General features: G+C 36.5%; 11 protein-coding genes across 11 annotated transcripts; 7 read left to right on the forward strand and 4 right to left on the reverse strand.

The window, feature by feature from the left end:
• Positions 1-1,123: 1,123 nt before the first annotated feature.
• RO3G_01210 (uncharacterized protein) lies at positions 1,124-2,046 on the forward strand (the record flags this gene model as incomplete). The annotated part of the gene is made up of 5 exons (XM_067655801.1): positions 1,124-1,309; positions 1,358-1,682; positions 1,734-1,794; positions 1,842-1,962; positions 2,011-2,046. The coding sequence occupies 5 exons, from the start codon at positions 1,124-1,126 to the stop codon at positions 2,044-2,046; spliced, it is 729 nt and encodes a 242-aa protein (XP_067511902.1).
• Positions 2,047-2,553: 507 nt separating this feature from the next.
• RO3G_01211 (uncharacterized protein) lies at positions 2,554-3,901 on the reverse strand (the record flags this gene model as incomplete). Its single annotated transcript, XM_067655802.1, has 3 exons — positions 2,554-2,892; positions 3,040-3,259; positions 3,429-3,901. The coding sequence occupies 3 exons, from the start codon at positions 3,899-3,901 to the stop codon at positions 2,554-2,556; spliced, it is 1,032 nt and encodes a 343-aa protein (XP_067511903.1).
• Positions 3,902-4,337: 436 nt separating this feature from the next.
• RO3G_01212 (uncharacterized protein) lies at positions 4,338-6,078 on the forward strand (the record flags this gene model as incomplete). The annotated part of the gene is made up of 2 exons (XM_067655803.1): positions 4,338-4,736; positions 4,786-6,078. 2 exons carry the CDS (start codon positions 4,338-4,340, stop codon positions 6,076-6,078), a joined length of 1,692 nt encoding a protein of 563 aa, XP_067511904.1.
• A 652-nt stretch (positions 6,079-6,730) lies between these two features.
• Positions 6,731-7,678, forward strand: RO3G_01213 (uncharacterized protein; the record flags this gene model as incomplete). Its single annotated transcript, XM_067655804.1, has 3 exons — positions 6,731-6,922; positions 6,982-7,567; positions 7,620-7,678. 3 exons carry the CDS (start codon positions 6,731-6,733, stop codon positions 7,676-7,678), a joined length of 837 nt encoding a protein of 278 aa, XP_067511905.1.
• A 478-nt stretch (positions 7,679-8,156) lies between these two features.
• On the forward strand, positions 8,157-8,903 carry RO3G_01214 (uncharacterized protein; the record flags this gene model as incomplete). The annotated part of the gene is made up of 6 exons (XM_067655805.1): positions 8,157-8,159; positions 8,383-8,433; positions 8,462-8,538; positions 8,596-8,641; positions 8,692-8,804; positions 8,870-8,903. The coding sequence occupies 6 exons, from the start codon at positions 8,157-8,159 to the stop codon at positions 8,901-8,903; spliced, it is 324 nt and encodes a 107-aa protein (XP_067511906.1).
• Positions 8,904-9,262: 359 nt separating this feature from the next.
• On the forward strand, positions 9,263-9,882 carry RO3G_01215 (uncharacterized protein; the record flags this gene model as incomplete). Its single annotated transcript, XM_067655806.1, has 2 exons — positions 9,263-9,460; positions 9,508-9,882. 2 exons carry the CDS (start codon positions 9,263-9,265, stop codon positions 9,880-9,882), a joined length of 573 nt encoding a protein of 190 aa, XP_067511907.1.
• Positions 9,883-10,223: 341 nt separating this feature from the next.
• Positions 10,224-10,617, reverse strand: RO3G_01216 (uncharacterized protein; the record flags this gene model as incomplete). Its single annotated transcript, XM_067655807.1, has 3 exons — positions 10,224-10,305; positions 10,353-10,450; positions 10,501-10,617. The coding sequence occupies 3 exons, from the start codon at positions 10,615-10,617 to the stop codon at positions 10,224-10,226; spliced, it is 297 nt and encodes a 98-aa protein (XP_067511908.1).
• A 1,565-nt stretch (positions 10,618-12,182) lies between these two features.
• RO3G_01217 (uncharacterized protein) lies at positions 12,183-12,536 on the reverse strand (the record flags this gene model as incomplete). Its single annotated transcript, XM_067655808.1, has 1 exon — positions 12,183-12,536. One exon carries the CDS (start codon positions 12,534-12,536, stop codon positions 12,183-12,185), a length of 354 nt encoding a protein of 117 aa, XP_067511909.1.
• An 825-nt stretch (positions 12,537-13,361) lies between these two features.
• Positions 13,362-14,459, reverse strand: RO3G_01218 (uncharacterized protein; the record flags this gene model as incomplete). Its single annotated transcript, XM_067655809.1, has 1 exon — positions 13,362-14,459. The coding sequence occupies one exon, from the start codon at positions 14,457-14,459 to the stop codon at positions 13,362-13,364; it is 1,098 nt and encodes a 365-aa protein (XP_067511910.1).
• A 2,608-nt stretch (positions 14,460-17,067) lies between these two features.
• On the forward strand, positions 17,068-17,579 carry RO3G_01219 (uncharacterized protein; the record flags this gene model as incomplete). Its single annotated transcript, XM_067655810.1, has 3 exons — positions 17,068-17,168; positions 17,220-17,259; positions 17,304-17,579. 3 exons carry the CDS (start codon positions 17,068-17,070, stop codon positions 17,577-17,579), a joined length of 417 nt encoding a protein of 138 aa, XP_067511911.1.
• A 1,062-nt stretch (positions 17,580-18,641) lies between these two features.
• RO3G_01220 (uncharacterized protein) lies at positions 18,642-22,706 on the forward strand (the record flags this gene model as incomplete). Its single annotated transcript, XM_067655811.1, has 15 exons — positions 18,642-18,974; positions 19,031-19,169; positions 19,216-19,376; positions 19,431-19,686; positions 19,739-19,947; positions 19,997-20,140; positions 20,196-20,383; positions 20,427-20,547; positions 20,667-20,702; positions 20,751-20,884; positions 20,935-21,143; positions 21,196-21,315; positions 21,371-22,202; positions 22,256-22,426; positions 22,478-22,706. 15 exons carry the CDS (start codon positions 18,642-18,644, stop codon positions 22,704-22,706), a joined length of 3,282 nt encoding a protein of 1,093 aa, XP_067511912.1.
• Between the last annotated feature and the right edge of the window lie 242 nt (positions 22,707-22,948).

Below are 22,948 nucleotides of genomic sequence, written 5' to 3' on the forward strand. Positions count from 1 at the left end.
CGACAAGTAAATCTGTGATGAATAAAAAACGTCAACCTATCATATCAAGTAAAATGCGAATATTACTCCCTTTTTTTTTACGTGAAATCAAGGTAAAATTAGAGATATCAAGTGTTTTTTAGCGTGCGTAATATTGGAGTAAAACTTGAAATTATATTTCAAAAGTAAAATTCGCTTGAAAGATGCCGTTTTAATACTTGGTAATATTTAAATAAAACTTTGAATTTCAAGCGAATATTACCGACTTATTATTCTTAAATTATTTCCAGTAATATGCACCTTTGTTGCCTTAATTAGCTTATGTGGTATCAAAGCTTTGGCAAACGTATACACTAAAGTAAAAAGGTATAAAGACAAATCGAACAGAGATTGCTCATCTTTTTTCACCTATTGTATATGTCACCGATAGAAAGAAAGAGGAGAGGTAGTATGTAAATTCTTTAAAAGCAATCGTATGCTTTACAAACAGACGAAAACAATTAGTAGTTGCCCTTTGTACATGCACCCCAATATTGAAAACTGGAATTCAACATTTCTACTCTTGGTCAGACGATTTTTTATGTGAAAAAAAAAAAAAAAAAAAAAAAAAGCGTACATGATAATTCCCAAATATGGATTTTTTAACACTTTGAAGCAACTTACGCTATTTTCAGAAATTAAAGTCGCATTTTGTGAAGCTTTATAATACAATTTATATGCAATTGCGACAAGTCACGTCGACTTTAATTTCTGTGGAAATAGTGTATTATATAGTAAAACAAATGCTTTGTGTTCATTGTGTTAAAGGTAGAGTTTTGCTTTTATGGTAAATAAAACGTCGTGTTTAGAATGATTTCCTATGATCGATTGATAGAGGTTTTTTAAAGAATCTCCTGATGGACCATTGAATTATTTTATAGAATTACAAAGATGTACCAGGAAAGCAGATAACGAGTAGGTTAAAACTACTATGCGACATATTGATGTCATCCTTGTAATCTTTACCTGCTCCTCTTTTTATTCTGCCCGTGTCACCTCAACTCAAAATTCCGTGACTTGTAATGATTTACTCATTTTAATAAAGTTTTGTTTGCAGTCTTTACATGCAAGAACTTTTTTCCTTGTTTATTCATTAGTTTATATTATGGCTTCTAGACTTGATCAAGCACTTGATGACGTTATAAAAGACAGAAGAAGAGACAAACATCACAGCAATAGACGTTCTCATGGAGGACGTAGATCAGATACGGGTCCCATCCGTAAAAGATCAGAACCTGTAGTTCGTTCTTTTATTCGAACAATGAAAATCCAAGGTTCTAGTCAACGAGGCGTAAATAGGAAATAAAAAATGAAAAGCGTCTTCTAAAATTTACAATAGAGAGGTGCTGCAGGAGGAAGGGATGTAAATAGTCCTTGGGCTCATGACCGATTTGAAGATGATGTTCCTCAAAGAGAATCATTTATTACTTCAAGATTAGGACCTCGTAATGACAATCGCGGTGTTGAATTGTCTATTGAAAACTTGCACTATAATGTAACTGAACAAGATGTTTTGGAACTCTTTTCAACAGTCGGTCCAGTTGAAAAAGCACGTTTGTTTTATGATCGTTCCGGTCGTTCGACGGGACAAGCCAAAGTGAAATATGCCTCAAGTTCAGATGCAGATAAGGCCATCAAGAAATTTGATAATGTCGAATTAGATGGTATGTTGATTTTGCTATTGGAAGAACTCATGTACTTATAATGTAAAAAAGGTCAACCAATGAAGATTGAAATCAGTCAACCTTCTTCTAATCGATTGGGACGTAACTCGGGGTAAGTAAATAAGAAATGAGTAAGAAAGAGAAACTTATTTTATGTAGGGGTCGTTCTCTTTCGGATCGTTTAGGAAATCGTCAAGGACGTAGTAGTGGAAAAAATAGGGAAGAGCGTACAACAAAGACAGCAGAAGATTTGGATAAAGAAATGGATAATTACATGAATGTAAATGAAGATCATTTATAAATACTTGATGCTCATCTATGTTTATAGCAGAATGAACAAGAAAGTGCGATGGCATTGGATTAGAGTCATATTTTTGCGCAGAAAATCACAGACAGAAGAGATTGTTATTCAAAGAATTAAAAAAAAAAAAATAAAACATGTTTAATGTTTAAATGATTTTGAGGAACAGCTTTTTTATTATGATTTGATATTCATGACTTGAAGACATGCCGTGAAAAAGTAAAGAGAAAAGAAAAGGGGTAAAAGAAAGATGACTAACGGATGAAACGAATTATTATCTTCTTCTACTTTTTGTTCTTCAAGTTTTCTAGGTAAGGGCTTTCTATCGAACCCTCGACAGACTTGATCGGATGTCAACTTACTGCCAGCAAGTACGATAGGAACACCCGTGCCAGGATGCGTACTAGAGAAATCATGGTGAGTAAAGACGAAAGAGTAGGGCCAAAAGCTTACCTGGCACCGACAAAGTAGAGATTATCATAGCGACCAGTCACATCCTTTATGCTCGGACGAAACCAAAGGACTTGAAAGATATCGTGTGACAAGCCCAGGATGGATCCCTTCCAGAGATTAAACTTGCCAAGTGCTTGGATCATTCACCATCTCATGCTCAATCCAGTCCTCAAATTGCTGGATGCCCAAACGACGGTGGATGACGTCCAAGACCATCGAGCGTGCCCGTCGAACGAGTTCACCATAGTCCTTTTGGTCATCGTCCTTCATGTGTCCGATGGGCACCAACACGATCACCGCGTCCTTGTCAGGTGGAGCAGCCGTGGGATCAATACGGGATGGGAAGTTGACATAAAATGAGGGTTGGGAAGGTAAACTGTGGTGTTGAAAGATCTTATCAAAGCTCTCTTGATAAGATTCAGCCAGGAAGATGTTGTGAACATCCAGTTGGTTGATCTTTTTGGACATGGATCAGTAAAAAGAAATAGAGGAAGAGGTCAATCGCTTTGCATTTAGTTTTCTAGTGTAAGGGCAAAAGGGTAGTAGTGTGTGATAGGCATGAACTAAGTTTGCATTACAAATGATAGCATCTGCATGAATGACTTGACCAGTTTCCAAGGTAACACCTGTCATTTGTCTGTCTTTTGTATTTATTTTAGTAGCAGTTGTATTGTAGATAAATCGAGCTCCGTATTTGTCTGTCGCTATTGTTTCTAATGCTTGAAGGACCTTGTTGAATCCTCCGAGGAGATACCAGATACCGTCTGTAAATTCAGTGTACTGCAGTAAAGAATAAACAGCAGGTGCATCATAAGGTGACATACTATCGTTATAAATGAATAAATAGGATGACATCAGCTTACTTTGACCTTTACCCCATATACATCGTTTAAAATGTAAAAGCCATTCGTAACTTTTTGGTCTTAAAATAAATCGAAACACGTCGATAGACTGTATCAAATAGATGCAATCGAAATATCTTTGGCACAAACCGCCACTGAATTAAATCCCAAATGCTTGCATAATTTTTCTTGATCGCAATCGGCGTTCCTTCTGTATAATGAACATGTGCTTCCTTTAAAAAATCCAAAAATCTACCAAAACCTAGAATGCCTTCGATCCGTTGGATCTCTGTCTTCATACGGGCTAAATCAGAAGAGAGTTGGATAAGGTCACCATCATGAAAATGAACCTTATAGTTATTTTCGCACCGTAAAAGTTCCAGGTGATCTTCAATGCGTTCATCTAAATCTGCAAAGAGCTCATCAAATACTTTTGGCATCAAATAAAGAGAAGGGCCTTGATCAAATCGAAAATCGCCCTGATGTAGGAGTGAACATCGACCACCTAAATACACATTCTTCTCAATCACTGTCACTTGAAAGCCCTGACGAGAAAGACGAGCTGCTGTGGCTGTACCACCTACACCAGCACCAATGATAACAACATGTTTCTTTTCATTCATCATTAATTAAAAGAAGACACAAAGAAATCATCAAATCATGACAATCGATTTCTTGTATGAAATATTTCCCTTTCTTTCTCTTGGATCTCAATTGATGACCCTGTGAATATAAAAGGAATTTCTATTTGCTTCTTAATTTTTTTAAAAAAAGGAAAAAATCCCAAGGATCGCATCGATCAGTAAGGTTTCACAAGATGAATGGGAAAAATGAAAGGGGGCAGAAAGCTGCAGGCAAATATATTTCTTTGTTCTAACAATCAAGGAGATGTGCTAAAAGTGTTTTTCTTTTATTTATTTATTGATAACAAGGAATTGTATAAAAACTATATAAAAAATAACAAAAGGATCAAATTAACATACTCACCCACCTTCTCTTCTTGTACTTTTTCTCCACTCTTTTATACTCTTCTCCATTCTTTGTATTTTAAAAAAAAATATGTTGACTTATATGGAAATTCATCTTTATTTTACTTTGCCCGTAGTTGGCCTACTCCTTTGGATCTTGAAACCTTTTCATTCTAGTCAAGATACATTTAAATACAAATTTTTATTGACGATTGCTTTTGTCACTGCCTCAGTTTGGGACAATTATATTGTGTATCATAAAGCATGGTCCTATTGTCCTACCTGCGTGGTTGTTGTCATTGGCTTTGTTCCCTTGGAGGAATATATGTTTTTTATCATTATGACTGTCATGACAGTGGCCTTTGCTAATTTAATGATGCGATGGCATCTTGCTTCTATTTTTATCAAACCTAATACACCTTGGATTCAATCTTTTTTTATTCGTTTTGTTCCTATCCTCGGTCTCTTGACCATTGCTTATAAGGCCTGGGTAAGTGAGAGGTTGAAGATCAAAAACAAAATATTCACTCGATCGATAGAGATTGACTGTGCCCGGTAAGCCTTTGTTTTATGGTTCATGTATCTTGTGGTATGCTTGCCCCGTCTTGGCTTTACTTTGGTATGGATCGGGTGAATTCATCCTTCGACGCTCATCCAGTGTCCTTATCTCGATTGCCATACCCACACTCTATCTCTGCTGGGTTGACATTCTGGCGATTCGTGAAGGTGTCTGGCACATTTCTCTTCGCACCAGCACTGGCTACTTTATCGTCCCTCACTTGCCACTTGAAGAATTCCTGTTTTTTACACTCATTAACACCGTCTTGGTCTTCGCAACCTGTACATTCGACCGTGTCTTCATCATCCTCCAGCTCACTCACCGCAAGGTGACGATGATGAACTTGATCTGGGCCTTTGCCTTACCGGATCAAGCCTTGGACCATCAACTCTTTCACGACCTCGACCAGACTCAAGCGATCCTCAAACGCGCCTCGCAATCCTTCCATGCCGCCTCGGCTGCTTTCCCTGCACCCATCCGTCAAGACCTGATTGTCCTCTATGGCTTCTGCAGAGCGACCGATGACTTGTGCGATGACGACCAGGTGCCGATCGAGAGTCGCCTTCAGCAGCTGGAAGTGATCCGTAAGTTTGTCCAGCAGGTCTTTAGTCAAAAGCCCACATGGCTCTATATTGCTGCCTTGCCTGCCTCCTGTCAACCGACCTTTCGTGCCTTTGCGACCCATCTGGCTGGTATCCTGAAAGAGGAAACTGTCTTGGAACTCTTGGATGGCTATCAGTGGGACCTTGGCTGTCAGGCCATCCGAGACGAAGCTGATCTTCAGTATTATTCTGCCTGTGTGGCCAGTAGTGTGGGTGAGATGTGTACCCGGGTGATACTCTATCATGAACACGCCAAACAATCGAGCTGGCTCCTGGATCGTGCGCGTCAAATGGGTCTCGTCCTTCAATATGTCAATATTGCACGGGATATCGTCACAGACAGCGCTCAACTCGGTCGCTGTTATCTTCCTCAAGATTGGTTAACGTCGGATGAAATCGATCAGATCGCACAGGGTCAAGCGCGTCGGTTGGGTGAGGACCGGTTAAAGGATTTGAGCATAAGGTTGCTGAGCAAGGCTGATCAGTTGATGAAGCAAGCACAGCGTGGCCTGGATGGCTTACCGGCCAGTTCGCAAGGTGGTGTTCGTGCTGCTTGTAGTGTCTATGCATCCATCGGCACCGTCTTGCGTCAATCGAAAATATACCCAACAAGAGCACATTTAAGTAGCAGACAAAGAGCCATTACTGTCTTCAAAAGTATTTACTTGTAAACATACATCGTATTATTTGTCTATTTTCCTAATAAAATAAATTACATTCACCTTCTTTTTTTTTTTTTTTTTCGGACTGGGGGATACAACCCCTTTTTGATTGCATCTTCTTTTTTATTGAATACTTTTAACCGAGTTTAGCATCCTGTCATTATCGTCATCTTGACGTATGTAATCCTTAGTCATTTTTTTCATAGTTGTCATCAAAACATGGATGTATTAATCACACATCTCTCTTTATTTATTCAAATCAGTGTCTCTGGCAAAGATCACTGGAAGTTTTTTGTATCTACTGTTCCAGCTATCGTGGCACACAGAGACCACTGCAACAAAAAAAAAGCAGAAAGCGACTCGTACAGAGGTCGTGAATCGAAAAACCTCTTGTCAGTAGGATACACTTTTATTTAAAAGCAAAAAGGTGAGCAATACTTTATAAATTATACAGAACGCTGTATGAGCAAAGAACTGTGTCGTTTCCATGTCCTCCCCCCCCCCCTTTTTTTTTGGAAAAAAGGATCCGATAGAGTTGGTTTATGAAAAAGTAATAATGGTTTAAACAAAGTAGAGAAACTCAATTTGTTGCTGAGATTGGAATACATGGGTGATCAAGTCATGGCTGTCTCTAGTTTTCTTTTTTATTTTGCTACTGGACATGTTCACCCGACGATTCTTCTCTACTACTCGGCAGTATTCAAAAGCAGTTGATTTGGCATTTGATCGATATGGCAACACAAATAGCCCTTCACCCATTGTGATTTGTCATGGTTTATTTGGATCCAAACAAAACTGGAAATCACTTGCCAAGGCTCTTCAACAAAGGACTTCTCGAGATATTTACGCACTTGTAAGCTCACCTCCTTGATTTACCACTTGGAAAAAAAAAAGGCTAATCTGACAAGGTAGGATCTCCGTAACCATGGTGAAAGTCCCCATGTTCCAGAACATACCTATAGCGCCATGAGCCAAGACATTATTCAATTCATCACACGTCATAACCTGATCAATCCCATCTTGGTAGGTCATTCTATGGGAGGCAAGGCTGTCATGACCACCGCTCTGCAAGAACCAGAACTGGTTTCAAAATTGGTTGTGGTGGATATGCCACCGGTCTCTTTGCGTCTAGGCCGAAGTTTTAGACAATACATTGAAGCGATGAAGGAGATCGAGGCAGCTCAGGTATCCAAACAGAGTGAAGCCGATGCGATCTTGGCTCGCTACGAACAGGACCTTGGCATCCGTATGTTCCTCCTCACCAATCTGAAGCGTAAGGATGGGCGTCAACAATTTAGAGTTCCCTTGGATATCTTGGGTCAATCCTTGAAATCGATTGGCGATTTCGAAATCAGGGAACAAGCCTACGATCGACCAACCTTGTTTATCGCGGGAGGAAAGAGCCCTTATGCGACACCCTTCAAGGACCAAAAGGAAGTGATTGATGCCTTATTCCCAAACTCAAGATTAGAAGTGATAGAGGATACGGGACATTGGGGTAAATATTGTGTGAAAAATAGGTACGGTTGTGTTGATGTTTTTCCACTTAGTTCATGCTGAAAGACCGGATGCTGTATTAAAGCTGCTTACAGCCTTTGCTCAAGAATAGACTTATATACAATAAATGATATTTAAAGATCTTTAAAAACCAAGGATGCTATATTTAATAGGATAGGTTTAAAATAGATTGATATATCGAAAGCAATTCAATCCTTTCTTCCTTGGTCTATCAAAGACGACTATGAATCAAATATAAACGAGGCCTTGCATGATGAATAAAAAGACGCATGTTTGAAAATGGAATGCAGTGATATGCAGGGGAGAAACCTTCCATTTTATTAAGTTTGTTCTTTGTCGAATTTTGACTTACTTTAATTGTGTTCACACGTGTAACATATGTTGACTCACAGGAGGATATCTCAAGCTTTGATGAAATAGCCATGACGTTTACCTGTTGCTTTCATCTTTTGCACTGCTGTAAAGTAGATCCTTTTTCTCCTTTTAAATAAAGAAGTATTTGTACAATGATCTATAAAGAGAAAGGACTAGATTCGATAGAAAGTAAGGAGCAAAAATATTAAATATAAATGGTAAAATGCCGGTTTACGTGCTTGTGCTTCACGGCTGATTACCATAAACATCTATGCTTACCAAGAATCTAGTTGAGATCGAGGATTTTTATAGTTAAATGTTTTAACACCCTTACCCCTTTTAAACTATCCTCCTTATATACAACAAATGGCAAGGTATAAATCATTCTTTTCTATTTCTTTTATTTCTCCTTTATGGATATTTTAGAATTAATTCATATAGAATCCTATCAAGTTAAGCCTTATGGATGCTCCCAATGTCAAAAATCTTTTGGTAAGATAAGATGTTTTCTCTCTTTTAGATCCAATCTCATATACCATGCTTCCTAGGACGTCGTTCTGACCTTACAAGGCATTATCGAATACATACAAATGACAGGTAAATCAGGTACAATACAGAAAGACGGGTTTTGTTTACACTTACATTTACACATAGACCTTTTGCATGTCATATCATTGGTTGTGAAAAATCATTTGTACAAGTAAGTAGTTAAACACGCCTAGCTAAAAAAGTAGCTTATCTTTCTATTAGAGATCTGGTTTAACTATTCATTTAAGAACTCATTCCGGTGAAAGGCCACACATTTGTGACTTTAAAGACTGTAAAAAGACATTTGCAGATACTTCGTCTCTTGCACGACACAGGTATGAATCAAGACCACAAAAAAAATAAGAGAAAACTCAATTGTCTTAAAGACGAATTCATACAGGCAAAAGGCATTACTCTTGCCACCATTGCCCTAAATCGTTTATCCACAAAACGGTTTTGATAACTCATCAACGTCTCACTCATCGTATATCAACGCCTTGCCTTCGATGGCGTCCTTTCAATGTACTTAACAACAATAGTAATGCATGCAATTTTAGAGAAACCATACCCCATTTTAATAATAATGACAATAATAAATGCCTAAACTAAGGACACATTATATTATATAGCGTGATGTCAACAGTAATATAAAAAAAAGGAGATGGTAATCATATAAAGATTTCCCCTTTAGGGTTTTAAATTACAAAAATCACAAGAGGTTTTCTTTGTTTTCTCTCCTTTCCATTGTTTTCTCTTCTTTCCTTTGTTTTCTTTTCTCTCATTTTTTTAATAAATGGTGCAATTAGATAGTTTAGAACAATTAGACAATGGTACTTGCTATAGCCGAGTGATTGAATTAGCAAAAAACATTCGAAAAAAGCTGGATAGAATAAAGAAACAAAAATCTGTACTTTTATTGTCTCCACCACCAAAGTACCCTTTACCACCTTTACCTGAGCCATCCATGCTGCCTATTCAGCATGTTAAAAAGGTAGGTTGATCACCAGACAAAGAACCTGTTGACTAACACGGTAGCAGAAAGCAAATGGACTCAAAGGCTTCTTGACAAAGACCTATCGATTAGGCTCCATCTTGCTTACCAATCAACTCGTATCCAAAAAGAACACCTGTTTTTATTTTGGTCGATTACAAAATAAGCCGATCGAGGTACTCAAGCTATACATCACCACCGCCTTGATGCATGATCACCTCACCTCTCGTTTTGGCTTCACTTTTTCCTGTCAAAGAATCAGTCGTCGACAAAAGACAAAAGATGGCAAGGCATTGGGTTCCATTGCGGACAGTCGCATCCAATCTGCCTTACTCGTCTGGTTTTCGACGGTCGATCTCCCACCTATTCAATGTGCTAGTCACCTGTTATGTAATGGATTCAAGCTTTATGTTGTCTATTGATCACAAAAAGCCGCCTGATCCCTTCTCCAATGCCATGAAAAACGAAGCAAGATATCAACAGGGGGGAGTGTCTCAATGCAAAGGAGGCTGTACAACAATACATACATTAATTCCCTTACTTTCTAATAGATACTCTTGTACATTTGATAACAGAAAGCACCTTAAAAAGTAAAACAAGCTAAGTTAGCTGATCAAGGAATATATTTCAACCAATCCCCATTCTCAATGCTGATGTTCAACTGAAAAAGCAAATTCTGAGACTCATTCAATCCTAATAAACCATGGTTTCTATCCAAAATTGATTTATTTTTTTTTTCCAATCATCATAACAGTTGCTCTATTTAGGCAGTCTTGGTGTATTCAAGAGAAACACCCTTTTCTTTCAATGACTTTTCAGCTTCCTTCTTGGCCCAAGTAACAAGACTAAAGAAATGTCAATCACCATTCCCTTTTCCATTTTTTTTTATTACCTTGTATCAGGCTTATAATATAAGGCAACAGCCATGGCGAACATACCACCTCCCATACCGAGGTAATACATATTTTCCCAAGATTCCTTTACACGGACCTACATCAAACAGTGAATTATAAGAAAAAAAAATAGATTTTTTGCATTACTTTTTCGTTAAAGAGATATCCACTGGGTTCGTTGTAAGAAACAGGACCATGTCCTCCACGGCGAATAAAGTTAGGACGAGCCAATCTAGTAGAGCGTGAAACGATGCTTGAAAACATTTTTAATGTAATAAATTGAAACAAGGTATCCAACCAAGAAAAAATAAGTGTAAAGCAAGAGGGGAAAAAAAAAAGTGATGTCACATGCGGGGATTAAATAAGTGGCTGTTTATCCATCAGCACATACGTTGTGGTCAAATAAGAATCAAGTGTTGCAAGAAAAAGCAAGGGATAGTGAAAGTTTTGCAGGTGAAAAAACTAAATCAGCGTCTCGCTTGCTCCTAATGAAGCGATCACGTCATCAGCTGTTGAATTCAAATAGGAAGGTAACCATTTTCTTAGCATGAGGCAGTCCTAGAGGAGCCACAGAGCTCCCAGGCCAGTAAAGAAACAAAACAATTTATTAAACATCTATTAAAAGCGCAAGTCAATCTACTGTCTTGTAAAGCTTAACAAGAGCTGTTAATTAGCGTGTTAGTGTTTTGGAATGCTTTGAAGAAAGTAACCTGATATCTGATCATAGTCAGAGGCTTGCATGAAAAGCACCGTTGGTTATTGGGCTTTACTCAAGCTCCCATTAGTCAATTCCAGAGAGCGTAATAGCTGCCTTCATGAGGCTTGTAAATAGTACATAAAAGTGCGTCATTTATATTAACAGCTTATGAGGATAACGATGACAAGTGCGTTGATGATCGTTCTATCCTGATAAACCACACCAACTATGAAAGACCACGTATACTTGATAATTTTGGATCAACCCAAAAGCCACAATGGCAAACGGACAAAAGATTCCAATCGATTTGACCATTTGGGGTCAAACATCACAGATGGGCTTTGTAGATGAAGAGATAGCAATGATGTCAGAGGCTTGAATTCAAGCTTGAAAGACATCCTTGAATCAAAATGACAAGAAAACTGCGAAAATATTACCTTCACTTGCCCCTACGGTGATTTGCATAATACACTAGCTTTAAAAAAAAGCTTTTTATGATGTATAAAGTTACATGAATGTGTCCGCAGTGTGAGTGACGAATAATGATCCCTTAGTCATGTTGGCAGGATTTCATGATTGAATTATTCTCGACAACCGATATTGAAAACAGACTCTGCACTTTAGCATGAGTGCACAGCACTGACACTGTATCTTGCTCCTTAATGTTTGAATTTACTAAATTCATAAACCAGTGGCACTAGGACTAAAACGCATTTGATCGTCTGAAATAGAATGCTTGATTTCTTTTTTGGATAAAAATATGGTAGGGTCTACATGCAAAGGTTGATGTGTTCACAAGATGAATGATTGTTTTTATCCAATCTGCCCTTTTAATCCCTATCCAATATTATACACACCAAACCCATTTTCTATGCTGGTTGAGTAAGCAAAACATCTTTTTGATTTTAGTTTACAAACAACCTATAATTTGAAACAGTGAACGAGTCCTAAATGTTTTGAGCGTTGGAGTCAAGAAATAAAATTCCCGGCATACAATTGAATAGTATGAATATCTCTCTTTTTATATATTTCCGAATAGACACATTCATTTCTCTTTTTTATCCTCCTCATCTCCAAATAGCTAATAGACAAGAGAGTGAAATGATCCGCTTTGATTTATTATTATTATCATTTAATTAAACAGTTTTGTAAAGTATTTCTTAAAAACATTATTGCTGCCAGTTGACTTGGTCGTATGATTTAAGCCAAAGATTTCTTCTACATCGTTCGCTGTAATCTTTTTTTGACGGTTTCTATTCTTTTTGGAGTCCTTTTTGGTTTTTGTAGCTTCATCCTGTGAGCCTAGTGGCAAGATGAGCTTTTCTTCAAAAGATTCTCTTGTATGTTTACCGTCTTCTTCCAAGCAAGATAAATGAGCCAGAAATTTTGTATCGTCTTCTACAGTTTTCCAGTAATTCATCAAATCAGAGAAACTCTTTGGTTCTACTTCATTCTGTTCATTTTCAGTCTCAATCAACTTAAGCATGTTTCAAGATGGATAGCGAAAAGAAGAAGAAAAAAAAAGTTTTTCGCTTTTATATACATTGGAATAGACTGTTCTAAATTGAACCAACTCTCAAACAAAGCCCTTTTTTTTGTTGTGCTCTGACGTTATGAGTGTATTAATATTAGCACAAAACAAGCCAAGTTCATTCTGAATGACTTTAGTCTCTTGAAAAGAAACCTGCTATTTTAACGCAAGCACATGAAAGAGAGACGGTGTTAAAAGAATCATTTGCTCTATCCTTTTATATACCCCAACTTTCTTTTATCTTGATTCTTCAAAATGGGAAAAAAAATCTCTTAAATCAGTATAATAGGTAAACAGAAGCTCGTTAAACTTTAATAAACTAAAGAGTAGTAACAAGAGGAGTACATGAGGAGATTTATTTCAGCATTTTATTTAAAAGTCAACCCAAGAAATGGTTTTGTTTCTAATTTTTTAACAAAAGAAAGGCCACAGGAAAGAAAAGAACCAACGATGCACAGACCTTTACGACTAAGAGACAAACAATACTTAAAAGGAAGCGACAGAGAAGAATCTGTGAAAAGAAAGGAGGAGATGTCTTTTTCTATAAAGTTTATGTAGTCTAATTGAAGGGTTTCTAATCCACTTCCCATATTTTATTTGTCTTATTTCCTCAAGTCATCAATTGACAATGATACACTTTTTTTTTCTGAGAATGTGCACCAAAAATCATATTCGTCTTGATCCTTTTGATGAAACCCATTCGTCCCACATCAAGCTTATTTCCCTTTCATTTCAGACTGATGACGCTCTCTATCATTTAAAAAAGGATGAGCACTAGTCTTATTTTGTGTATAAACTTGTACTTTTTCTTGTCATAGACGAGTGTGGTCTAGCCGGTATCTCCGTATGAGGTGTTTTGGGTCTTGGTATGAAGCTTGGTGTGGCTGCTCGCCGCATCGTCATGACAGTAGGTGACCTTAGTTGACTTCTACTTGCTCTCTTCTGAATCTTGGTTTCCTCTTGCTCATAACGCCTTGAGTCACTAACAGATCTTTCGATGGGAGAAGATCCTAATTGACTTTTACTTGTTCTCTTTTGAAGCTTTCGTTCTTCACGGCCCCTTGACTCACTGACGGATCTTTCGATAGGGGATGAACGCAGGGAAGGCGAATAGCGCAAGATGCCTCGATCTACAGGGGACCCTCGCCAAGATGTGGTGGCCATCAGAGGCTCCGAGCCAGCCGGACTGATTGAACGATGATGAAAGTCCATGGTGGCCCTTAGTTTGTCCCATCGACGGATCAGAGCTTCGTGTCGCGCAAGTGTCACTGAATCTTTAGAGACGCGAGCAGCAATGCCATTGCCAAGCATGGCTAGCATCTTGTCGATCGAGGGTGTATAATGTCTGTATTTTGTATCCCATGAATAACTATCGGCATTCTCTAGAGCATTCATCATGGCTTCTACCTGGTCCGAGACTTGTCCAAAGACCACCAGCCAACGATCTTCTTTTAACTCCATCTTGAGTTCATCAATCTCCAATCGAAGTGATTCCCATCTGGCTTGAATCAAGACATGTTTACGTACCAGATCATCATCTTCAATCTTGCCAGTCATCATGCGTTCGTAACACCTCTCAACTTCTTGGAAAAGTAAGGCTACTTGTTGATCGATATCTACCAAAAGATTCTCAAATGGCAAGTGTTGCTGTCGCTTTTCATAAAAATTGAAAATCATCCATGATAACGAATCAATTCCGATCAAGGCAGATTCCATCCAGGATCTAATCTCTCGCTTGATATTTAGTTCGTGTATGGATTGGTTGAGGGACTTGATAAAGTGTTTTAGTGAAGACCATTCGGATTGAAGTTTGATCGTTTTGTGTGATTGTTCAGTTTGTTCAATACAGTTCTCGATTAATTTTTCTATTTCTTTCATTTTAAGTTCTAAAGGTCCTAGCGTTTGGATGTCCATATCATCTTGTTTCATCCGTTGTTCTATTTCAAATGCTGTTAAATGGCCTATTTCTATCCATTCTATAATGTCTTGGATATGATTTTCTAAGGATTCTCCTAAAGTGGGTATCTCAAGTGTATTTAATTTAGAGTAAAGTATATCTTCTTGACTGACTGTCATAACTAATTTACTATTAGCTTACATCATATGAATATATAAAGTACTTACTGTTATTGTAAGAAATTCATTTAAAAAAAAAAGGGAAAAAAAGAAGAAAAAAGGGAAAGTAGACAAATATTTTTACTTTTTTCTCATTGGTTGTAGTACAGCGTTTTACACAAGAAAAAAAAAAGCTACTGTATTTTAATCATGCATTTGGATGTGTAAAAAACTAAAGAGGGACTTTATGCCTAGTTGAGCTTCAAAATTCTGTGCAGTCGTTCCGCCCTCAATTTGAGGATCTTGAGAAAAAACTCACAGGCTGTAAAATAAAGATTGGGGGATTTTCTAAAAAAAAATAAATTATTGGTTGTTCGAAGTTCACTTCGTAGATTCTGAGAAAGTAATTTCACAGCTTATTTTATTTCATTTGATACTTAAATATGTGTATTTCAAAAATACAAGCTTAAAACATTTCTAATATAAACAGATATACGGCACACGACCTCCTTTACTAATTTAACTGACGCCATGGTTTGACGACCTAAAAAAAAAGCAACGTCATAGTATACCTAAATACATTTTTCTAATTCGCCGTCCGACCAGAAATCACCTCTTCAAGTTCATCCCTACAGAATAGTCTTGTAACAATGACAAAAGAAGTGAACCAGTTCCTTGTTCAACAAAAGAAATTTTTTATAAAAGATAAATAAGGCAGCATTGGATGACATCAACAAAGTGAGTATTAACTATCATTGAACTTTGCCTCCATGGCAATTATTAACTAAATTTGTTTTGTAGGAGCTGAACAAAAGTACTAGCAAGAAGAGAAATAATAAAAAAAGGTACAATTTTACTGAATCACATACAAAGCATTATTTTCACGTGCCATTTACAGCATTGTTTGCAATAGAAACCTGTTGTACAAAAAGCAAAATGTATCTTTCACAGTTGTGAAGAAGTAAAAGTACACTGAAAGTGTGCCAGATGCTCACTTTTCTTACTGTGTAACTGGCATAGGTCTATCAAGAAAACAAGAGGCAATACCAGTCAAGTAGAATCAAAATATACCATTTCACTCTTCGTCTCTAGCAGGTCTCCTCGTACTTTAATAGTAGGTGACTGGATTCCTTGTCAAATAAAAAAAAAATGCGATATCGAAATACAGAAACCACAAACGATCGCTTGAACGCAAAGGATAGGCAGCAACTATAAATAAATGAAGACACTCAATAACACTTTTTATATCATGGTAGCAGTTATCATTAAAAGCATCGCAAGCTGCAACGATATTGTAAAGTTCCACTAAAAAAATAATAAATATCCTTGTTTTAAACTTGGTATAATCGGAATCGATACTGCTCGTGCATTTGCATCATTGATAGTATTAAACATATAACCATATCTCGAGTGGTACAAGGTCCTCCTAAAAAATCATGTTTTATAAAAAAAAGATCATATAATCATAAGCTTCTTATGAACAAAAGAGATACAAGAGGCTCTTCTCACTGGCTTGACCACAGTCTATACAAAAACATGAGCCACAGAGGCTGATTTGAAATGTTTATCTATCATCTTTTTTTTTATTACAATAATACAAGTCGATCCTAACTACAAAGAGGGTTCGATAAACAGACATAGCTTAAAGCTACAACACAGTCATTTCACTTTTGCCCAGTTCAGATAAAAAGATAAAGGCATGACAAAATTTCGAATATTTTTGCAATGAAACTGTACCAAAGTAAACATTCAATTTTCTTTTGATGTGATCCCAACATTGCTTATTATAATTAAATTGGATCAAAGAGAACACGCTGCTTTACGATGGATATAAATATCACTAAAGCTAAAGGAATCCTAGAAAAAGAAACTTAAAAGGCAGCACAGATTTGGTACAGATGACATGACACAAAAATAAACTTGTATTTATTTATAATCACTTGCAACTATTCTTATTGCAATCATGCGATGAAGATACAAATAAACTGTAAAACATAATAGAAAGTGGTTTACAAGTATCATGTAATAAATGAACAAGAGTATTTTCATCTATTAGTAAGCTTTCATGCTTAAAAAAATAGTATGTATAGCTTAAAAGCATGAATAGACTATTGCATTATTGATACATGGTTCTCATAGGATCAAAAGCTTATGTGTCCTTTTGCCTTGCAGGTCTGAAATAAACAAAACTCCGCCCTCCACGATTCTTCATTTGCATCGCTTTTATCTGAGAATGGCATGTTTCATCTTGGCTGTTGATATATCTCGAAATGACGGAAGGATGAATTAATTTCGTCATACCTGTCATGTTAAAAGAAAAACTCCATCACTTACTTAAGTTGCTGTAGTGTCTGTTAGTGTATGATCATAGACTGAGATTTAAATTTAAACACAATGGTTGTAGGGGAATAATCCTCTTTTTCTTTTTCTTATGTCTAACACAATAGCACAAAGGTTTATAAGCAACCCTTACTTCATTGTAGTAGGTGCAAGTAGTAATCGACAAAAGTTTGGTAATCGTATCTTGCGTTGGTAAATAAAAAAAATGAGAATAAAAGAAGCAAGATGATTAATAATCAACAGGTATCAGTCCCATAATCTTCAAGTCACTCCTGTTCATCCAGTAAGCCATTATTACTATATATACATATAATTAATGTAAAGTAGAAAGAGGAAGAAATTGAGGGGTTAAAGGCAGCGAAGAGTATAAGGGAAATTAATAACCCTGCTGATACTTCGATATCCATCATTACTCCACCCAAGGTTACTTTAAATGTATTGCAAGAAGCAAAAGAGTTGGGGTTCAAGTACATTTGGATTCAACCTGGTGCAGAAGATCATGATGTAGCTGAATATGTAAAAAATCAAAGTGATTTGCACGTCATCCTTGGTGGGCCTTGTCTTTTAGTACAAGGTCCGAGCCTTATGAAAAGTCAGTTATAAATTTAAAGGTCAGATCATGCAGAAGCTTATGAGAATAAAGTGACATGAGGAACATAGTAGATAAGAGTATATAGAGCCTTTTATTTTATTATGCTTTTAAGTACAATATGAGCTTTGTTAAAAGAAATCCGCAATTGTAAATCAAAACTAACATGATATTAGCGTTTGCATAGTAGTCTGCAATCATGAATATTTTTAAGAAATACACGAGTGTATATAATAAGCTATTCCCAAAGGGTTTATATCAAGCTTTGCTGTGTCTCCTTGCTATTCGGATTATCTAACTGTTTCGAACCCCTTTTCTGCTAGGTTACAAATCGTATAGGGAATCATTTCAATATAAGTCAAAATCAACCTATAAAAAAGTAGGTTTTTTCTTGGTACAGGAAGGTAAATAAGCAATTTGAGGTTTAACTTGGTTGGCAAATGGTTTTGCATCCATCGATTAAGCACAAAACTAGTAAAGGTTTCTACGCATCAAAAGAGTTTGACACAACTCAACTTTGCGTCTATAGCGGATAAAAGTAAACTAAAGATGATAATAATACTTATTCTTGCCAGCTCCGAAATGAAAATTGACACGAGAAAACGTGTTTTTTAAAAAAAAAAAAAAAAAAAAAAATTAAGATCAGCTCAAGATTGCTACATGAATATGTTTATTTCGTTTGTCATTAATTTTTTTGATTAAGTTGGCAGCAGACCTTCATTTAATATAAGATATACTACAGTCATACCAAATTCCAAGTCAATCTGTATGAGAACATACGATTTGAAATTGACACGAAGCAGGCATTAAATCAATTGTTTAATTTGATTTGATTCTCAAGCAAAAAAATAAAAAAAAAAAAAAAAGCTAGATCTACTTGGTTGATCATTTAGTGAATAGCATAAATCAACAATTAAGTAATAAAAAAAAACCCCATATATACAAGAACGATAATATGTCCAACTTAATATATATATTACATGTATGTGTGTGTGAAATTCGGGTAAGATGAAAGATGTTTGAATAAAGAGGAAAAAAAAATTCCCACTTTTTCTTTTTCTTTCACTTATTCAGTAATGAATTTGAATCAGTTTCCTTTTGATCCTTCAAATTTCATACCTTTCCCCATTACCAATAACAGCAATGTCTCTTCACAACCTAAAATTCTTAATCATCCTAAACTTATAAGAAGCATTACAGTGGATCGTTGTTCTAACTTTACAACTGCAGGTGTCAATGGCTCTGATATCAGTTTATTATCCCAACTTTACAGAGCGAGAACAGATTCTGAGGAATATATTTCTTTGCTTGTCTATAGTGTACCTGATTTGAAAAGAATACCATTTGAAGAGGCCATTCGACAAGAATTCAGACCTACTCACCTAGGCGAATGGTTTGGACCTTCTTGGGTATAATAATACTCTACTTTAGATAGCTCAGCTTCTTTATTGACGTGTCTCTATAGTCGACTCACTGGTTTCATGTTCGTTTAAAGATTCCAGAAGAGTTTGTTGGAGAACAAGTTCATTTTATATGGAATTCGGATAATGAGGCACTTATTTGGAGTATGGAAGGGACACCTTTGCAAGGTTTAACAGGCGGAGGTACGTGTAATATTATGTGTAGCAAGTTTATTAATTTTGTTATTAGCTGGAAGTGATGCTCGGTTAGAATACACATTAACACCCCATGCTCAAGGTGGGGAGGTGATTCAGTTTTATGTTGAAATGGCATGCAATGGTATGTTTGGTACTGGTAACGGTCTAATCGGTCCACCTGATCCCAACCGATTCTTTAATTTGCATAACGTGGTATGTACCTGTCAAAATGCCAAAAGGTATGTAGTGTTCATATGTGTTTCATAGGAAATTGCGGTACCTAATAAGCTTGCATGGGAACTACTATATGACTTTCAAGTCATATTTGGTATGGGAAAAGATTTACCAGAAGATTCTTTGAGAGGTTCTCAAGCACTGTATACAGCCAATCAGATCATCAATGTATTTCATGCTGGAGATGATCGATCTATTATAGAAGGGCTGAAGATGGCTCATGAATTCTTGAATGCTAGAAACGGAGATGCACAGCATGAAATTCATGCAGTTGGACATTGTCATATTGGTAATATATAATGCTTGATGGAAATCAAGAAGAGCTAATTGTTGCTGGATAGATGTTGCTTGGTTGTGGCCTTTTGAAGAAACGAAGCGTAAATGTGCAAGAAGTTGGTCTTCACAAATAGATTTAATGGATAAATACCCTGATTATAAATTCATTGCATCTCAAGCACAACAATATGAATGGCTAAAAGAAAAGTATGTACCGCTATGGGAAAGAGTACTAGAAAAAGCAAGCTTAGGTCAATTTGTACCAACAGGCGGGGTATGTAGAAGGGTGAATAGCATACATCTTTGCTCATTAGTATACATAGGCTTGGGTAGAGATGGATACCAATATTCCAAGTGGTGAATCGCTTTCTAGGCAATTCTTATTAGGACAACGATTTTTTAAAGATAATTTTGGCAGTCGATGCAAAGTATTTTGGATACCTGATTCATTTGGTTATTCATCCCAGGTACATCATGCTAAAAACAAAATACAAGGATCAATGACTAATTTCTTGAGCATAGATTCCTCAATTGATGAAATTAGTAGATTTGAAGTATTTTTTTACTCAAAAATTATCATGGAACAATGTCAACAAGTTTCCCTTGACTACATTTTGGTGGATTGGTTTAGATGGCTCCAAGGTATTGACTCATATGACGCCTTCAGAAACTTATAATGCCCAATGTACACCAGAAGAACTCGTTAGAAGGTAGCATTTTATTTAGTAGTACAAATACTTAAATTTATATTAGTGTAAAGAACCATAAAGACAAGGTGTTTACCAATCACAGTTTGCTGGTTTATGGTAATGGAGATGGTGGAGGAGGACCATTGGCGAGTATGATTGAAAGATTGAGAAGAATGAAGGATGTGGTAAGGTTCCCCCATAGATAAACAATAATCATATCAACTCTGATGGAGGGTTTAAAAAGGATGGGCTTCCAAAAGTGAAAATGACTTCAGTCAGTGAATTTTACGAACATGTTGAAAAGACGGCAACAGAACTGCCTTTTTGGAAAGGAGAATTGGTATGTGTTATTTTGCACTACTACATGCCAATTAAATGTTATGTATAGTATTTTGAATTACACAGAGGTATTTATACAACGCAATCTTTATGTAAAAAATTGAACAGAAGTTGCGAATTCTTGTTACGCGATATTGAAATGTTGGCTACTTTGACTCTTTTGAAATTTCCTGACTCTTTCAGGTAAGTTCTATTGCTTGAAAAAAAGACTAAAACTAAGATATATACGATAGATATCCTAAAGAGGCACTAACTGAATTTTGGAAACTGTTATGCCTAACTCAATTTCATGATGTAATGGGTGGTTCAGCTATTGAAATGGTCTATGATGACTGTTTACAAATTTATACAAAGATTGATATTTTGGGAAAACAAATGAGAAATGAATACTTGACCAAGTTACTTGGCCTTCAAGAAGAACTTGTTATTAATGATACACATGGTAATACAAGGTGTTTTCTTTATGGTGTGTGCTCATTAATTCCCCATTTTAGGTTTGGTTGTTGTGAATACGTTGCCCTGGGAACGAACAGAGATTATTCAGGTGCCCTTGAATGATAGTTTGCCTACTGTCAATCAATATTCAGCCTTTGGAAGATCTGCTTATGTTTATGGTAGTTAATTGCAAAAAAGCTTTGTTTCCTGTTCTCATATTTTACTTTTTCACAGTAAATAGTGTACCATCGATAGGATCCAAGGGTTATCTTCTTAACCAACCACTCGATTGTGAACCAGTCAAGGTCAAGATGGATGCACTTAACCAGATTGTGATTGAGAACGGCTTTATCCAGGTCACCTTTGACCAGTCTGGGCATATTGTTCAATTATTCGACAAACAGATCGAACGTAACCTAGTCCGACCAGGTGAATGCGGTAACGAGTTCAAGGTTTACGACGATATCCCTCTCTTTTGGGATGCCTGGGACATTGAGATTTATCATCTCGAAAAGGCACGACGCGTGGAGGCTGGATCGATCCAGATCCTTGAACAGGGGCCTTTGCGAGCTTCACTTTTGATTGAGAAACAAATATCCAAATACAGCCGATTGAGACAGGTGGTTGCCCTTACTGCCATTTCACGTCGCTTGGATTTTGAGACAGAGGTTGATTGGAATGAAAATAGAAAGTTCTTAAAAGTGGAATTTGCATGGGATATTATGACAGATATTGCTCACTATGAATGCCAATATGGATTTATTGGTCGACCGACTCATTATAACACCAGTTGGGATAGTGCCAAATTTGAAGTCGTCGCACAAAAGTTTATGGATCTTTCCGAGTATGGCTATGGTATGGCTCTCTTGAATGATTGCAAATATGGATGTTCAGCTTTTCAAAATTCGATGCGACTTTCCTTGCTTCGATCGCCTAAGGCTCCTGATTCGAATTGTGATATAGGGCATCATACATTCAAGTATGCCATTTATCCTCATCCAAACCACTTTTTGCAATCAGATGTCATTCAACAAGGTTACAACTTCAATTCACCTTTATTATCGAGGTAGTATATATAACAACCAACGCATCGGTTTAGATTTCTAATGATGTATACAGGGTTGTACCTAAAATTAGAATACATGATTTAGAGCACCTTATTCCTCAATTCACAATAGGAAACGCTCCCAATGTAGTGCTGGATACGATCAAGAAGGCAGAAGATTCAGATGATATTATCCTTAGACTATATGAAGCTTATGGAGGCCATGCTAAAGCCAGATTAATAAGGTAATTCTCACCGAGAGGTATAGGAATTCAAAACTTATTTTTCTGTGGTAGTTCAAAAGTGATTGAAAAAATCAGTAAATGCAACATATTAGAAGATGAAATTGAATCAATACCAATCATCAATACAATCAATCCTAGTCAAAGTCGAACATTTAGTAAAAACCTTAGAGTATTAGACGATGACATTGTTGAATTACAGCAGCAAAGGCAGATTGATGAAGGAACAGTGATTACATTTAAACCTTTTGAAATCGTCACTCTTAAATTATCTTTACTTTAGTCATCGTTAAAATAAAAATAAAAAAAAGGTCATCTTTTATAGAGAATTGAATGATACCGTAGTATTTAGGATCAATATAGTATTTTAAGTACACCATTTATCATAGACTGTGTATTTATAGCTTATATTTATGTATATTATCTTGGAAAACGGTAATCCTAAAGAACCATACCATTTTACCTTTCATCTTAAAAGGGACTTTTAGCCTCCCTTTCCCTTTTATTTTTTTTATTTGCCTCGGG

Source organism: Rhizopus delemar, genomic scaffold (assembly GCF_000149305.1).
Source record: "Rhizopus delemar RA 99-880 supercont3.1 genomic scaffold, whole genome shotgun sequence".
Lineage (NCBI taxonomy): Eukaryota > Fungi > Mucoromycota > Mucoromycetes > Mucorales > Rhizopodaceae > Rhizopus > Rhizopus delemar.